We start from the raw sequence: 16,745 nt of genomic DNA, 5'->3' as shown, positions 1-16,745 counted from the left end.
AACAAGGCCCTCATTGTTTCGGCCATGTCTGTGGACATCCCAGGCCAAGCCATAGACGCGCAAGTCCTCATCAATGAGGCCAAATCGGTATGCTCGCTGCTTTATGTCTCCATATAGGAGAATAATCACTAAGGCATAGTTATCTCTAGCTCGTGTCCCAACTTTATGATCCGGGGAATACTGGGAACCCCGCCAAGATCAAAGCCATCCAAGAGCACCTGCAGAGTCTTCAAAAAAGTCCCCAGGCATGGCTAATCGCCAATCAGCTTCTCAGTGAGGCCAGCACAGACTTAAGGTTCTTTGGTGCTTTGACGTTCACGGTCAAGATTAACCATGATTGGTTCGTTCCGTACGAGCCCCAAATTCCACCAGTGACCGTGGCTAACAGACGACTCATCCAGGCAAAGTCTAAGCCCTGAGGAGGCTCAGGAACTTCTAGGGCGACTGATAGATCATTATGTCTTTCTCGTTAATGGGGGCGAGCGGCCCTTGGTCATACGGAAGTTGGCTTCAAGCCTCGCAACCATATTCCTGAAACCCAACGCTCCCTGGTCCAGAGCACTCTGTAACCTGGCAGCATCACTGGCAAACGGGAAACACGTCTCAGAAGAGCACTGCAAGTCCATTGATTTGCGGGGTGCGGTGCTTCCTGCTATGTCCGAGCGGCATGTAACCTCATTGCTCTACTTCTCCAATATCCTCGCCGAGGAGATTCACAGATGGAGTTCAGAACCACGACGAAGCAGAGAGGAACACCATACATACGTAAATGTCAAGGACGCCTTTGCTGTCGTTGACTATGTTCTTTCTCATATTATGCAGCAGCATGCCTCTGGGATTCCGGTATCAGATGAGGCCCTGGGCACTGAAGCTATCAATTCATATCAAGTAGGTTTCGTTTCTCAAACTATATTAGATTCTCAGTTGCACCTCGTATCTGACCCAATATCAGGCGTGGATGAATGTACGGAGCGCAATCCAGTTGCGTGATTCGTTGTCTGTCTTGGACCTAGCCTCTACGACGGCTTACATCATTCAGAGCATGAAAGTACCTGGACTTGCAAAATCTGCAACACAGGTTGTGGTCGAGCTGATAGACTGGCGTGACAGTATCTTTACCCAGGATCATCTCACTGCTATTATGGAGTATGTTGTCAGTGATTTGGGGGCTGCGCACGTCGCGTCACTTATTGAGGCGGATTTTGAGGACGAGAATATGACGTTCTTGGATCTCCTATTGGCTTACGCAACGTTGAAGCAGAGAGATCTCATGACCAAACAATTAGACCCACAGCATGCGAAAATGCTCACTCTTCTACACACGCTGTTCAAGGCTCCTGGCTATGCAGCGGTGGACGATCCGGCCTCGCCGCTTGTTCTTGAGTGGTGGACAGAAGTCGCCGACGACCTCCAGGATATATATTCGGACTCGGAAGATCAAACGAGTCTTGAGCCTGCTAAAAGGAATTTGGCCGAAGCGGCTTTGGACTGCTTTGAAAAACTAAAGTTTCCTAGCCCAGAAGAGCTGCAAGGTTGGGGTGATGATGACCGCAGCGAGTTCGGTTCGTTTCGGCGTGATGTGTGCGACTTCCTCCTAGCCATCTACCCAATGTTGGGGGTGGAGCTTGTCCGGGTCTTCCAAGAACGAGCAAGAATATCACTGGTACAGCAGGAATGGCGCACATTTGAGGCTGCGATTTTCTGCATTGCTCAGCTTTCGGAGGCTGTCGATGAGAACCAACACGCTGACGAGTGTCTCAATTCGATCTTCTTCTGTGACGAATTCGCTCGCCTGTGCGAAGGAAATGGAGTGCTAATCCCAGACAAACCACGTCAGACCTTGGTGGACATGCTGGGAAAGTATCAGTCGTACTTTGAACGCACACATGCCTTGCTACCTCGCGTCCTTACCTTTCTGTTCGCATCTCTCGATGTTAGCTCGTGTGCGCCAACAGCATCCAAGTCGATTGCATATCTTTGTAAATCATGCCGCAACGCGCTAACCTCAGAACTGCCAGCCTTCATTGACCAATTCGAACATTTCCGCTTCAAACCCACGGCCACTACTCATACCATGGAAAAGGTGTTAGAAGGAATCGCCGCCATCATCCAGACTTTGCCTACGGACGAAGCAAAGTCACAAGTCATTGAACGAATTCTCCGGTTTTTCCACGGGCAGGCAGAGGCGGCCCGTGATGAGGCGGTTGGTGGTTTAGTGGAGCAGGCTCAGACCCGTGGCCAGTTTGTGCTGCGCTGTGTCGCAAGTATTGGCAAGGGTTTGAGAACCGATGGTGAGGTGAATTTGGAGTCGAACGACCATGGAGATGGTGACCCCTACCCCCCCACATTCTGGAATACGGGCAGTGGCGCCGTGTCTCAGAACCTGATCATGCAATGCATGCAGCTGCTCATCACCGATTTCCCTGTCGATGTAACCATAATTGAAGCCGCATGCGACATATTGAAAGCTGGTTATATCGAAAGTACGGGACCATATGTCTTCCCACCAATGGTGACTGTCAACTTTGTCAAGAGCATACCTCTAGGCAGTGTTGGTACCGACATAGTGATGGGTACGGCTTCATCTTTCCTTGCATCTCATAGCTCACACTGTCAGCGAATCCGTGACGAAACGGTTGCGCTGATCGTGCATGTGTATGACACTTTCTGTTGGATGCATGAGAAACCTGAGTACTATGACCCCGAAGTCGCCAACAGTGGGATCGACTTCCTCACACGCTTACTACCCAAATACCACCCTTTCCTATTTGCACTCACGACGCCGCCCCAAGAAGCCAGCCAAATTCCTTCATCCAATGGGGGTGAGCTTCAACGGCCGTCAGTCCTTGAAGCTGTCTTGAATTTCACTCTCCTTTCATTGCGAGGGCCTGAACCACTTCCGCTCCGTTCTGCCTCGCAGTTCTGGGTGAATGTGCTAACGCTTCCAAACGACGGTGGGTCTATTCAAACTGCCATCATGCAGTGTCTTCCAGCCCTTTGTCGTATCCTGATCAATCAGGTGGCCGGGCGATGCGCGCGGTCGGACCTCGAACATCTCTGTGAGGTGCTTCGAAAGCTCATCTTCAAACAGCAAGGAGCTGCGCGCCCCCATCTCGCTGCAGCGCTGGCTGATCTAGGTAGCAATGACGCTTCCAATCAACATCAAGGCGCGTCTACGTCGCCCGAGGACAGGCAACGCTTCCTTGCGTCACTCCTAGCGGCAAGGGGTGCCAGAGCGCCAACTAGTCAGTTGATACGCACGTTCTGGGTCAAATGTCGGGGAGTGAGTTTCGACTACGTTGGGTAGATATTAACGTTATCTGGCTCCAGTTTGGAACAGTATGTGGACAGGCAAGGGAGGAATACAGTCAAGTCGCTAGCATTGGATCAACCAGAGTAAACAAGACCAAAAAAAAAAAGAAAAATGATGATTATTATATAAGTCCAAAGTGAGGCAGGCTGTAATGGGAATGATGCAGTGAATCGCCACCCGAAACGACAACAAGCGCTGCTCATGTGTATGTGTGAAAGCCCCATAGGACCATGGCCGTGAAACTGATGCAAGTTGCGCAGACACGATGACCTGGCAGTCAGCCTTCCTCAGCCACAGAGGCGGTGCATGCTTGGCCCTACGAAGTAAGGGGCAGCACGACGCTTTACTCCGTATGGGGCATCGGTTTCAGGTGTCGCCTCGATTTTTCGCCAGATGCTACTAATTTAGCTTGATCGGCTATGAATATAACGCGATGTGGGTCTCTGCTCCTTAGCCCATGGGCAAATAAAGTCCTTCAACCTCGGAATTCTGCCGCTGGTCTGCTTTTAAACATGCCTGGTGATATTGCCGCGCTCTTTCTTGCCTGTTCTTTCCCACACTTCCTCCATTCTACATACTCTTGTTGAAGCGGTGCACAATCGCCCGCCATGCCTATTATTGCAAATACTCCAGAAGCTGTATTGGGTCGCACGGACTCGCTTGATCCGGCCACAACTTGTCGCGGTGTCACCTCCAATGGGCGGCCATGTCGCCGGGCTCTGGCGTCTCCATCGCCATCAGATACACCGGCTTCAAAGACAGAACAGACCGACCTATCTGCGATGTACTGCTGGCAGCACAAAGATCAGGCAGCGTCGGTTCCGCAGACGAACAGCGGGGCCAACCCTTCGCGATTGAGGCCCCGTGGCAGTATCGACACTTTAATGGAGCGGTTAGGGTTGATGGATCTTAACGACGCAGGTACCTCAGACAAGCGCCGCAGACAGCGGAAACCAGCACCGAAGAAGCGTACCAGACGTACGATATGCTGCTGCTTCGAGGTCATCGAGGAGGAAGACATCCGGCCGTCGCGGCCGGTCAATGCCCCAACGGAGATGCAACAAATTCCCGCTGGGAAGCTGTCGTCACCGACCCCATCCCTGTCTCCTCACCAGGTTCCTGTTCGACCCAGTAAACCTGGCTCTTCCTCTTCAGGAACCGACGACGACATTCTCTCTTGGATTCCGTCTGGCCTTGCGCCGGAGACGACCTCCAACCTCACCGCGGAATTGGCCAAGCCTATTTCGGAAGCCGATGAGCCTGGCTACATTTACATGTTCTGGATGACACCGTCGACATCTGAGTCCAAAGAGCCGCCTTCTTTAGAGGTAGCCTCGAACCTCATGCCGCCAACATCCTCCCCAGGACGTGACCGCCGCGTAAGCGATGCAATTCGGACCGCCCGCGATCTCAATGCCTTGGCATCTGCACCAACTCATGACAGCCCCGGCACGCTCCGTCTAAAGATCGGGCGTGCTAACAATGTGCAGCGACGACTCAATGAGTGGAGCCGACAATGCGGCCACCATCTCACCTTGATCCGATACTACCCTTACACACCCTCCACCCCGCAACCATCGCCATCTCGACATGGCCGCGGCAATGATGACAGTACTGCAACTCTTGTCCCGGGACGCAAAGTGCCCCATGTCCACCGCGTGGAACGGCTCATTCATCTGGAGCTAGGTGACGTGCGGATCCGCGACCTAGGAAAATGTCCGGACTGCGGAAGGGAGCATCGCGAGTGGTTTGAAATCACAGCAGAGAAGTCGTCCCTGAAACGGGTGGACGATTGTATTCGCCGATGGGTGAAATGGGCAGAAACGCATTAGCTATCTACGTATTATTAACATTAATATACTCGTTAGAAACAATCTGCGAACGTCTCTATTATTGTTTCAGTCAAGTATCTGTTGTATGGCATGATAACGATAAGAACAGCAGCAACAATAATGACAACAACAACCTTTTCCTAAACCATTTGTAGTCCCTTCAATCATCCCCAAATTCTCACCAAATACTCTATGGGAAGTCACCGAATATGACCAGCGTACTGATCGAGAACCAGAACCCACCAGCAGCAATAATGATCATAGCTTGTGCTAAGACAACGGCTAGCGCTTGAGCAACAATTATTATACCACCAAGGACTAGGGTTGTTACGGGCATATTTGATAATCTCTCTTGGCTGAGTTCGGATAGTGAGACATTATATCATCATTGTGATGGAGCAGCATGAGAGTAACTGTGTAGACAGTTTACTAGTAATAACAATGACACAAGGACAAGAAACCATAACCAACTCCAACGCTAGTAGCAACTATGATATAAACCCATCATGCCCATAACCCATTCCTATAAACCCTCTCTCCCTCTCCCATCCCATCTCACCCCACACCCAAATTTCCAAACCTCCAACAACAACAACAACAAAAACCCCTCAACCAAAACTGCCCAGAGCAAATCAGTTAGCCCATCCATTCGGCAAAGGACCAGGAGGCCACAACCTATCAACCAGAAGACCAAAGAGAACCGTAAAGGCAAATCTGCACGCTCGATAGGTGAGAACGAAGAACCACGTTATAGCCGCCACCACCAGGATCACTGGACTGATGAAGAACATCGAGAACAGGCCGAACACGACAACCGCGATGACGCCGCATACGGCCACGCAGAAGAGGAAGATCCCAGTGGGGATGGCAGCTAGTATGAGTATAGGGATAAGGAAGATTCCGATGATGATGGTGAGGAGAATGGGGATGGCGGGGATCACGGCGAGGTTGTTCATTGCTGCTGTGTGGTATGATGCACTAGTAGTAGTGGTGGAAGACACGGTTGCAGGGGTTATGGTTGTATGGGGTAGAGTGTCAATGTATATAGTATGATTGAGTTGGGTAGATGAACGAGTGTGTGTAGTTATTAATGATTGTTCTTAGAAAGAGTGTGGTGTAGATGTGGGTGGATTGTGGGGAGTATAAGCTGTAACTACTTACTTCTATATGCTATGTAGCGGGCAGTAAGTAGTTGTGCCTTCCATATTCGGTAAACAAGATGTAAGGAAGTGGCGGCCTGGGGAACTATCAGGGTATACCATACGGAGTGCAGCTTAGCTATGTTAGGTTTATCATACAACCATAATCCCTAACATAGGAAGATTTGTATCTGTTGTACTTCCTCCATAGTGCCTCTGGAGGTGTCCCTGGGAGTAACTAGGCGTAGTAGTGCCCTGGTAGTGGCTCTCGGGAGACTCTTGGGGAGCTTCAGAAGCCTTGGTGCTTGCCCTAGTGGCCTCCCGGAGTGGTAGCCTTGGTAGGGCTCTCTAGGAGAGTAGTCCTAAAACTGCAGATTTTACACTATATATCCAAGCTAGCTATAGTATTCTAGTACCTGACTTTAGGGCCTTACATCCCGTAGCGGCCTCCGTAGTGCCCGAGAAGGTAGTAGTCTCGGGGGTGGGGAGCCCTGAAGGGTCGGTAGTAGCCTTAGTACAAAGTACGTAGCTGTCATAGACTGATTCCCCCCAAGCTCATAGTCACATGACCGTATCTGCTCGATCTGGAATAGCTTTCACGGCTGGAGTAGGAGCCGTATGCTTAACTAGCGGTATGGTAAGAGCTGTCATTGCAGATTACCCGTCTGCAAGGTGGTATGTCACGTACGGTAAGTTAAAGTAACTTTCTCGGCGCTGTCTCGGTGGATGATTTGATTACTCAATGTCAAGAGAGGGCGCAATGGGGTCCCTGTATTCAACTCAAAAACAGATAGTGGAATCTTCTTGGCGTGCTCTGGAGGTTCGAACACGAAGGTGAGTCAATTGTTCACCGGCGAGATGGGTCTTTTGCGCGAATTCATCGGCGGATCGGCGGCAAGCCGAGGGCGCCTTCCGGCCCGCCGCTAGCCTGGAAAACGGAGTTGGGCTGTTGCTCCGGACCCTCCATCGGTATGGGTATGATTGTTTATAGGTATGGGAGATCATTATATCAGAGGCGATATTTTTGGGAAAGATTTGTGAGATTACTGGCTAGCTATAGCTAGGTCAGACGATCAATCTATTATGGAACGCTTAAGTGCGCCAAGGAACCCGAGGTTAAGAAAGTTTAAATGAAAGAAAAAAAAGTCCGTCTAACCACCGCATTTCTATTATTCAAAGGATAGTAGATCATGTGCTCATGGCTCATATCAACAATGTACTAAGACAAATCGCCTTGACGGCAGCAAATGCAACACAAGTGTACAAAAACACAGTAGACCAGCTTTTCCAACGCCCGCGATGAAAATAAGTCTCTAGAATGCTTCTCGCTTACCATCCCCGCTTGGCCAGCTTGTCGGCCTCGGACATCTGCGCCACGTTGATGCCCACCATGGCCTCACCCAGATCCTCGCTCACCTCGGCCAGAACCTTGGGGTCGCGGAAGTGAGTGACAGCCTGCACGATGGCCTTGGCGCGCGCCTTCGCATCGCCGGACTTGAAGATACCGGAACCAACAAACACACCATCGCAGCCCAGCTGCATCATGAGCGCCGCATCGGCAGGGGTGGCAACGCCACCGGCAGCGAAGTTCACCACGGGCAGACGGCCCTTCTCGGCCGTCTCACGAAGCAACTCGTAGGGAACCTCCAGCTGGCGGGCAAACTGGCGCAGCTCGGGCTCGTAGTCGGCAGAGGACTGGTAGATGGCACGGGCACGGGCAATGTCCGAGCTGACCTGGCGCATGTGCTTGACAGCTTCCACAACGTCTCCGGTACCGGCCTCACCCTTGGTGCGGATCATGGCAGCACCCTCGGAGATACGGCGAAGAGCCTCACCCAAGTTACGGCAGCCACAGACGAAGGGAACCTTGAAGTTGTGCTTGGTGACGTGGTAGACGTCGTCGGCGGGGGTCAGGACTTCCGACTCGTCAATGTAGTCGACGCCAATGGCTTCGAGAATCTAGTGGACGGTGTGTTAGTTTGTGGCGAAACGGACATCCATGATAAGAGGTTGATTGTAGCTTACCTGGCACTCAACGAAGTGTCCAATACGAGCCTTGGCCATAACAGGGATGGTAACGGCCTTCTGGATCTCCTTGATCATGCCGGGATCGGACATGCGAGCCACGCCACCCGTAGCTCTGATGTCGGCGGGGACACGCTCGAGGGCCATGACAGCGGCGGCACCAGCCTCTTCAGCAATGCGAGCCTGTTGGCAAATTGAATGTTAGCAACGATTGACTGAGATTGAGTTTTATGATCCTATGTAGAGGCATACCTGTTCCGCGTTGACAACGTCCATGATCACGCCACCCTTCAACATCTGAGCCAAACCGGCCTTCAGAGTGAAGGTGTTGGCAGTGCCGTTGGAATCGCCATTCTGCTGGGAAGCCATTGTGGAGGAGAAGAAGGTTCAATGGGCTGAAGACCAAGAGTATGTATGAGAAGAGAAGTCCAGAAGGAAGAAGGCACCCTAGGGAATGGGGAGGAAGTGAGTAGGAGGATGTCGAGAGAAAGAAAAGCAGGAGTGAGTCAACGGCCGACGAGGAACAACTACTAAGTACTCCGTACTGAACTATCAGTAACGCCGCCCGTTCGCCTCCGCGGAGACGGGGGGCAGCATCTGGACCAACCACTGCCGGTTCCTGCTTTCTACCCCTCGATTTTTTCCCCGCGGCGGCCGACTTTTTCCTGCCGTCGTTCGCAGGGCGGCCGTGGCAACCAATCACTGTCCGTCCGTCCCTCCCTCGCTGCCTATAGAGTTAGTCACGTGATGCATGGCCTGGTGGATTTCCCGCGGTTTTCCACCTTGGCGTATCGTAATGTTGGTCACGTCTGGTCATGCAGGTCGTGTGTATGGTCACATCCGTATTCCTCGTAAACTACCCTTAATGCCTCAGGCATTAGGACTAACTGTCTCCAATCACCTTCCTATCCGAGGCATGCTTGCTTGGTTGCTTCATCTCCTCATTCTCATACTAGCACTGGTGCCCACCTCAACACCTTCTCTCTGTCCACAGCCATTGACTGCAAAAGCTATCCAATCTCTACTTCCTATCTCGCACAAACATCTCCTGCTTCTCTTCGTACAATACACCCTTCCTCCACAAACATCTTCCACCACAAATCACCCAGACCAGGGTATCTACCTCTCAGACTAACCCCCGTGACGTCACCGTACGCATACCGAGGGCGCAACTCCAGAACAGCTGAGAACCATAACCATAATAACCACAACCTGCAGCGCCCTTCCAGGCCCCTCTCATTCCATCTCATCCTTATAATTCATTCCTCCAAACCCATCCCATTACCGAACAACCAAGACGCTAATAACCACTCAATTGCCTCACCACCCTCCTCTCCCAAACAAACCCTCTCCTATCCTACCCATCGCAAACCACAATCGTCGCAACCAACAATGGCCTTCCTCCTGAGCCGCACAACAACCACTCTCCTAGGCACCGGCCTCGGTGTCGGCCTCTCCCTATCCCTCCACCCACTTTCCCCCTTCCGCGCACCCCCAATGCAATGCCAATACACCGCTCCCTACTACCGCCCCGAATCCCAAATCTCCCCGGACTCCGGCTGGGCCATGGACTCCCAGGACCCGTTGCTGCGTAAACAAGGCACTACCAGAAACTCGAGTCATAATACTGCTGGTGGCGGGATCCTGACGGCCTCGAACATGCGCCAGGTCAGTCTGGGCAGCGTGCTGGGGTTGGTTGTGGGTGTGGGGTTGAGGGCGTTTTCGAGAGTGTTGGTGGTGCTCTTGGGGATGGGGATTGTTGCTGTTGAGGTGGGTTGATTGATTGATCATTCCTTACTTCCCTTTCCTGTATTTGGTTTTTGGTGGGTTGTGGCTAATATTGATATTACTTTAGTGGGCTGCGGCGAGAGGATATAATCTGCTTCCGGTCAACACGGTGCAGAAGTACTTTAAGCGGGTGGATCTGCAAAAGACGGTGTCACGTCATATTCCCTTCAAGATTAGTTTCGGGGCTACGATGGGGTTGGCTGCGTTTGCGCAGTTCTAGGTAGACTATGTTGAAATATGCGGTATCAATGTGATTTGGTGGTATCGCATCTCGAAGAATCTATGTATCTTGTCTAGCGAATGAAGAAACACCGGGCTTACTACGCTCCAATTGCTGCAATAAGTATTCCGTGTTATACAGGGTATCATGGATTTATGCCATGCCGTGCAAGGCGCTATACTAGCCTATCTTATACTATACTATCTATCAACCTATCTTTCTGTCAGTCAGCAATCAACTCAATACCAGATCTTCCAAAACACCCTCCATCTCGTCACGCGCCAATGGGACTCCCAGGATCTCCATCCCACTCGTATCCATCCGCGAAGTAATCATCTGATGATCATGGAACTCCTTCAACAATGTCCGGAACATCATCTCTGATGAGGCAATAAACTCCTCCGCTGCTTTCTGATACAGCGTCCGGAACTCAATGCCCGTTTCCTCTCCTCGACCGTTGCTGCCATCCCCTCCATTACCCCCACCATCCATGTCATCATCCGACATATGTCCCTCATCCGCCATGGATAGCAGCTCCGTGAGAAGTAACCGATACAGATTCCTCGCGTTCTCAGGAAGACTCTTCAACACGAACTCAACACCCTCCTTACCACCGACCCGGCGGCCCTTTCTTCCCAGCAGAGTGCTGACCTCCTCAACGACATCAAACTCGGTATCAAACGGCGCGAAGGTCGTACAGTCATGAAAGACGAAGTTGAACTGGTCACGCAGGCTAAGATCCCACATCAGCAACAGATTCGGGGTATCCGCCGTCGCGAGAAGATGGATTTTCGGCGTAGCAGCTAAACGGGCAAGGAGGGCTTGGTTCGCCGCTCTCCGGAGGGCAGGCGCATCGATGGAGTTGATGAGAACGGTGATTGGTTTCTGGGATGATCGGGACTTGAGGACGGACTGAAGCAATTCGAGGACTTCTTGGGGCTGAGAGCCCATTTTGGAAGGAATATCGGCACCCAGGACGGCGGTGACGATCGTGGCGAAGATGGAACGGATGGACATGTTGGGCGTGTGTCCATTCACGATGACTACGGAGCTTGAGGCGGAACTGCTGTGGTGACGGTGGTAGAGCCAGTCTGCGAATTCTTGGAGGAGGCGGCGCTTGGAGCCGTAGCCGTACAGGCAGATATTGAAGCCTTGGTCGAATTCGAAGTCCCACTGGGGGAAGGACCGGCAGTGGAGGTCAAGAAGAAAGGACTTCTCTTGTTTGTATGGGTCTGCGTATTGTGACATTCGTTCGAAGTACTCCTCGTGCGTTAAGAGGTTTACTTTGCCTAAATTGTTGTTCGATGTACGGGGTGGTCCAGCGCGGTTTTGGAAAAAGTATCGCTCGTGAGCTGGGAGTTCTCCTTCCGGGGTGGGAGAACGCTTATTCTTTGCGCCTTTTGGTCGACCTGCACGACGCTTGGGTGTGGGTGCTCCTTCTGTCGCACCATTTGCGGCGGGTTGAGTAGATTCCTCCTCGATGGATTCTAATAGACCTTTCCCTGTCGCCGACGCCTTGCTGGGGGCTTCGTTGGTATCATCTTGTAGGATCTCCTCCGCAAGACGGTCAGCGCCGTCCCAAATGTCTTCGTCATCCTGTTCGAGGAGAAGACGAGCGCTCTTCTTCTTAGCGGACCGGTCGGCACGGGCTTTCGACGGAGTTGCAACAGTTGGCTTTTTTGTGGGCGTTGAGAATAGATTCTTCGCTTTGGCCTTCTGTGTTGGGGTCTTCAACCCCGAAGCTTTAAGAGCGGCTGGGGTGTTATCGGTCGTGGATTTTTGAGGTGTTGATTTCACTCGTTTCGTAGGGGTGGTGGTAGCTTCAGGGGTTCGTTCACGTTCACCGTTGGTGTGCCCATTCACGGTGCCATTGGTGGCCGTAGTCCTCTGCCTCTTGGGCGTAGAGATCGGAAATTGGTCATCGGATTCTGGATGCTTGCGTTTCATTTTAGTCAATGGGTCCGGGGAGGTAATCGAAGCAGCTTCGGGGGAATGGCGGAGAGCAAATACCATTCGGGGCACAACAAAGCTCTTCTGGAGGTCCAGAAGGAACGACGAGCACAACAGAGGACGCGAGGGATGAGCGCGCTTGCTGGGAATGCTGATCGCTGATAGATCTGGTCGGCTTCCTCGTGGCTACTTTTTTGCCCTGCGATGGGCGCGTCTGGAACGCGCAGCAAATCAATCAATCAATCAAAGGCAGGCCCGACGGTTTCTCCGATTCCGCGATATCGGAGCGGCATTTCATCGCCGCGAATCGCATCACTTCACCTTTCCTGTTTCCGGTGCTTTGCGCTTGTCGTGTTCTTATTTCTTCCATTGAGACTGCTCACTTGGTTTATCCGGCAGTGGTCTACACGTCCACTTTGCCTGATCGAATTAGTTGTGGTCGTTAGGCCCCTGACAAGTCGAGCGAGTCAATTCGGTGAGTCATTTATCTACTTCAACTTATCTCCGATCCTCTCTCCTGCAGGTATATATACCCAAGGACACTCTTGCAGCCCTGGAGAAGGCATCCACACCCATTGGATTCCCCCGATATAAATTCCCTCGATCGCAGGGAGCAGGTTTACTAACATCTGCTCATCTGCCCCAGAAAAAAGGAATTCCAATGGCTTTGCCTACCAACTCGGCGGCCTCTACCACCATGGCTACCTTCGCCCGCATGGTGAAGGGCCAGGTGCGTTACTACTCTGCGCCCTTGGATATGGCCATTCCCGCCTCCAAGCAGAAGTATATCCCTGCCTCCGGTACCTACCCTAAGGGCTTCTCCGTCTCCGGAACCCACGTCGGCGTGAAGGCATCCAACACCAGATTCCCGGACCTGGCCCTCATCTCCTCCGAGACGCCCTGCTCCGCCGCCGCCGTCTTCACCACCAACAAGTTCCAAGCCGCCCCGGTCCAAGCAAGCAAGAACACTCTGAAGACCACCCAAGGCGAAGGCATCCGGTCCGTGGTAATCAACTCAGGCTGCGCCAACGCCGTGACAGGTAAAGGCGGCCTGGAGGATGCCGTGAGCATGGGCAGCAAGGTAGACGAGTGCAATGGCCTCGCCCAGCCCAGCACTCTCGTCATGAGCACCGGTGTGATCGGACAACGGTAACAATCCCTTCCCTCCTCTCAATTCTCCCATCATCAGCTCATCACTAACAAATATAACCCTCACAACAGCCTCCCCATCTCCAAGATCCTCAACAAAATCCCCACTGCGCACTCGACCCTCTCCTCCACCCACGATGCCTGGCTCACAACCGCCCGCGCCATCTGCACAACAGACACCTTCCCCAAGCTCCTCTCCCAGACCTTCACCCTCCCCTCGTCCCCGGACCGCACGTACCGCCTCGCCGGAATGACCAAAGGTGCCGGCATGATCCACCCGAACATGGCCACCCTGCTGGGCGTCCTCTGCACCGACGCGCCCATTGCCCCCTCAGCCCTCCAGCCGCTCCTCAAGCACGCTGTATCCCGGTCCTTCAACTCCATCTCCGTAGACGGCGATACCAGCACCAACGACACCATCGCCATCCTGGCCAACGGCGCTGCCGGCGGTGCACCCATCACCTCGACCTCATCCGCAGACTACACGGCCATGCAGAACGTCCTGACCTCCTTCGCGCAATCCCTCTCGCAACTCGTTGTCCGGGACGGCGAAGGCGCCACCAAATTCGTCACGGTCCGTGTGCAGAACTCCCCCGACTACGAGTCCGCCCGACTGATCGCATCGACGATCGCGCGGTCCCCTCTCGTCAAGACTGCTTTGTATGGAAAGGACGCGAACTGGGGCCGGATCCTGTGCGCGATTGGCTACACGCAGGGCGTTGCGGAGGGTACGGTGGTGCCGGAACGGACTAGTGTGAGCTTCAAGCCTGTGGATGGCAGTGCGGAGCTGAAGTTGTTGGTGAACGGCGAGCCGGAGCAGGTGGATGAGGATCGCGCGTCGGTAATTCTGCAGGAGGAAGATTTGGAGATTGTGGTTGACCTGGGTGGTGGTGAGAAGGGCGAGAAGGGTCTTGGTGGAGAGGAGGCGGTTTATTGGTTCTGTGACTTCAGTCACGAGTATGTGACTATTAATGGTGATTACCGGACTTAGGTGAGTGTGAGTGAAAAAGTGAATACCGATGTTGCAGTGTAAGTAGTACTGCAGTTGATTGTGTATAAAGTGTGGTTTCGGTATATACCCGCAATTGTTACCTAGTTATAGATCTGCATCAGAGACCGCCCCCTTGCAGTTGAAGTAAAAAGGCACCCGAGATGGTCAAGCCAATTAAGTTAATTTTAGATCTTTTGTCAATATGGTTACAAACCAGGTAGGTGCTATGTACAGCTGTGGCGTGGACGTATCTTCGTGAAGAAGATCTTCCCCTCCTGCAAATTGTTAAAAACTAGCCATACATCCATCAAGAACTAAATAATCCAGATCCCAGCCACAACAGCACTCTACCCGAGAAGAAACAGAAAGTTGCAAGAACAAACATAAGCCCTCAAACTTCTTCTCATGCTTTCATCAAAAAAGGGGCCTTATTAGTTACCCGGAACAAGGCCCTTGAGGCCCGATCCAATGTCGCCCTCACGGGCGGCAATTTCGAAGTATCCGTATATAATTCTGAAAACAAAGGTTAGTATTCATTCCCAAAGAATAGAGATGAGAGTGAAGACTTACGTAACGGCAAGGAGGATACCAGTACCGCTGCCAAGAGCACCAAGGAGGTCAGAAGCGACGGACAGGGCACCAATGCAGGCACCACCGAAAGCAGCGGCAGTAGGGATGACACGCTTGAGCTCCTTGTACATGCTCTGCTCACGGTGACCAGCCATCACGAGACCCTGGTCCTTGAGCTGCTTAGCAACATCGCGGGGAGCAGAGCCGGAAACCTCGATCCAGGTCTTGGAGAAGAGAGCGCAAGCGACCAGCATGAAGGTGATGTAGACGGCGGTGTGGATGGGGTCAAGAAGGGCCTCCTTGAAGTTCAGGGGAGGAGACATGTAGTAGGCAATGCCGGAAGCAGCGTGGAGCTGGGCAGAACCCTCGCGAGGCTCCCAAACACCGAGAAGCTTGACAAGGAGGTTGTCAGAGAAGCGAGAGTACAGCATCTGACTGATGAGGAAGATGTTGGAGCACAGAGCAGACTGGAGCATGATGGGCATGTTGGAGGTGTAGAACAGGCGAACAGGGTAGGAACCACGCATGCCACGCTGGCGGGAGGACTTGACGGGGATCTCGACACGGAAGCCCTGGAGGTAGATCACAGCGGCGAAAACGAGGAGAGTGGCCAACAGGTTCATGATGTTGGGGAGGTTCTGGCGGTAGAAAGCCTCACGAAGAGCGCGCTGCTTGTCGGACCAGGTCAACAGAAGGTGGAAGAGAGCAATGATGGCACCCTCGAACTCGGGACCACGGCCAGTGTTGATGGTCGTGGGGGAGAAAGCCTTCCAGACGATGGACTCGCAGATGTTGGTCGCGATGAACAGAGAGATACCGCTACCAAGACCATAGCCCTTCTGGAGGAGCTCATCCAGCAGAATGACAACCAAGCCAGCAACGACCAGCTGAACAATCAGGAGGACACAGATACCGGCACCAAGGTCACTGGGCTGGCCGTAAAGACCAGTGAGGACGTAGACGCAGGCCTGACCGAAGGACAGGATGATAGCGAAGAGCTTCTGAGCGGTCTGATACAATTCACGGTCGGTCTTGAGGTCCAGGTTGACATCGATGAGGTGGGTACCAGCGAGGAGCTATCAGAAAAGCCACATATTAGCAAATGCCCAATATTCGAGTTCAAATTGCAATTTCCCCATTACATACCTGGAAAACCATGCCGGAGGAGATGATAGGGGTGATACCCAATTCCATCAGGGTACCCCGGTTACTGGCCAGCATCATACGGAGCCAGTACAGAGGGTCGGAGGTGTCAGAGGAGACAATTCCGTACAAGGGCATCTGACTCATGACCAGGAAGATCAGGAGAGTCAACTGCAGAAACAATCCATTAGCTTAGAAGCTCTTGTCGAGCTGGACAAGTATCACGTACCCCCGTCCACATCAACTTCTGGTTGAAGGGAACCTTGGTTTCCGGGGCGGCCACCTCCGGGAGGAGGGGCGTGAAAGGCTTGATGAGATCGAGAAACCGGACTAGAATTGAGTATCAGCATTTGCTGACCCATTGAGGTAAAAGATGGAACGCTGTCGCGAAAAGGGCAGCGATCGCGTGCAAGACTCACGTCCGCTCATTGTGACTGTTGCACCTCCCAGAGCTGCAGGATTACTCGAATAAAAGGGGAGGGGAAGAAAGAAAGGAAAGCTGGAGGCGAGAACCAGCTGAAGGAATGGAGGGGAATTACAAAAGAAGAAGGAGAAGAAGTGAAGACGACGGGAAGAGAGAGAGGATGGAGGAGGAGAAAGGGAGGAAGCGATGAGGTCGACGGGG

General features: G+C 52.7%; 9 protein-coding genes across 9 annotated transcripts; 5 read left to right on the top strand and 4 right to left on the bottom strand.

The window, feature by feature from the left end:
• Positions 1–24: 24 nt before the first annotated feature.
• On the top strand, positions 25–3,307 carry BO88DRAFT_341464 (putative importin 13; the record flags this gene model as incomplete). Its single annotated transcript, XM_025703103.1, has 4 exons — positions 25–87; positions 150–340; positions 402–888; positions 953–3,307. The coding sequence occupies 4 exons, from the start codon at positions 25–27 to the stop codon at positions 3,305–3,307; spliced, it is 3,096 nt and encodes a 1,031-aa protein (XP_025562428.1).
• Positions 3,308–3,642: 335 nt separating this feature from the next.
• BO88DRAFT_62088 (uncharacterized protein) lies at positions 3,643–5,274 on the top strand. The gene has a single exon (XM_025713015.1). It carries the CDS (start codon positions 3,922–3,924, stop codon positions 5,143–5,145), a length of 1,224 nt encoding a protein of 407 aa, XP_025562427.1. The 5' UTR covers positions 3,643–3,921; the 3' UTR covers positions 5,146–5,274.
• A 503-nt stretch (positions 5,275–5,777) lies between these two features.
• BO88DRAFT_488534 (seipin co-factor family protein) lies at positions 5,778–6,101 on the bottom strand (the record flags this gene model as incomplete). The annotated part of the gene is made up of 1 exon (XM_025712619.1): positions 5,778–6,101. One exon carries the CDS (start codon positions 6,099–6,101, stop codon positions 5,778–5,780), a length of 324 nt encoding a protein of 107 aa, XP_025562426.1.
• A 1,328-nt stretch (positions 6,102–7,429) lies between these two features.
• On the bottom strand, positions 7,430–8,678 carry BO88DRAFT_389871 (pyridoxal 5'-phosphate synthase subunit PdxS; the record flags this gene model as incomplete). Its single annotated transcript, XM_025704936.1, has 3 exons — positions 7,430–8,243; positions 8,310–8,492; positions 8,562–8,678. 3 exons carry the CDS (start codon positions 8,676–8,678, stop codon positions 7,614–7,616), a joined length of 930 nt encoding a protein of 309 aa, XP_025562425.1. The 3' UTR covers positions 7,430–7,613.
• A 433-nt stretch (positions 8,679–9,111) lies between these two features.
• On the top strand, positions 9,112–9,573 carry BO88DRAFT_62038 (uncharacterized protein). The gene has a single exon (XM_025713013.1). The coding sequence runs from the start codon at positions 9,175–9,177 to the stop codon at positions 9,442–9,444; it is 270 nt and encodes an 89-aa protein (XP_025562424.1). The 5' UTR covers positions 9,112–9,174; the 3' UTR covers positions 9,445–9,573.
• On the top strand, positions 9,329–10,452 carry BO88DRAFT_405489 (uncharacterized protein). The gene is made up of 2 exons (XM_025706885.1): positions 9,329–10,079; positions 10,165–10,452. Exons 1-2 carry the CDS (start codon positions 9,702–9,704, stop codon positions 10,315–10,317), a joined length of 531 nt encoding a protein of 176 aa, XP_025562423.1. The 5' UTR covers positions 9,329–9,701; the 3' UTR covers positions 10,318–10,452.
• On the bottom strand, positions 10,320–12,457 carry BO88DRAFT_62057 (origin recognition complex subunit 2). Its single transcript, XM_025713014.1, has 2 exons — positions 12,328–12,457; positions 10,320–12,252 (listed from the first exon to the last, which is right to left on the bottom strand). Exons 1-2 carry the CDS (start codon positions 12,328–12,330, stop codon positions 10,552–10,554), a joined length of 1,704 nt encoding a protein of 567 aa, XP_025562422.1. The 5' UTR covers positions 12,331–12,457; the 3' UTR covers positions 10,320–10,551.
• Positions 12,458–12,608: 151 nt separating this feature from the next.
• On the top strand, positions 12,609–14,554 carry BO88DRAFT_62028 (bifunctional ornithine acetyltransferase/N-acetylglutamate synthase). The gene is made up of 3 exons (XM_025713012.1): positions 12,609–12,742; positions 12,914–13,416; positions 13,489–14,554. The coding sequence occupies exons 2-3, from the start codon at positions 12,929–12,931 to the stop codon at positions 14,405–14,407; spliced, it is 1,407 nt and encodes a 468-aa protein (XP_025562421.1). The 5' UTR covers positions 12,609–12,742; positions 12,914–12,928; the 3' UTR covers positions 14,408–14,554.
• Positions 14,555–14,561: 7 nt separating this feature from the next.
• Positions 14,562–16,735, bottom strand: BO88DRAFT_405487 (translocon subunit SEC61). The gene is made up of 5 exons (XM_025706884.1): positions 16,540–16,735; positions 16,350–16,450; positions 16,124–16,291; positions 14,978–16,053; positions 14,562–14,920 (listed from the first exon to the last, which is right to left on the bottom strand). Exons 1-5 carry the CDS (start codon positions 16,547–16,549, stop codon positions 14,839–14,841), a joined length of 1,437 nt encoding a protein of 478 aa, XP_025562420.1. The 5' UTR covers positions 16,550–16,735; the 3' UTR covers positions 14,562–14,838.
• Positions 16,736–16,745: the final 10 nt, after the last annotated feature.

This window comes from Aspergillus vadensis (genome assembly GCF_003184925.1).
Source record: "Aspergillus vadensis CBS 113365 unplaced genomic scaffold BO88scaffold_13, whole genome shotgun sequence".
Classification (NCBI taxonomy): Eukaryota; Fungi; Ascomycota; class Eurotiomycetes; order Eurotiales; family Aspergillaceae; genus Aspergillus; species Aspergillus vadensis.
Note: the sequence above shows the minus strand (reverse complement) of the source record. Positions and strands in the feature narration are given on the sequence as shown.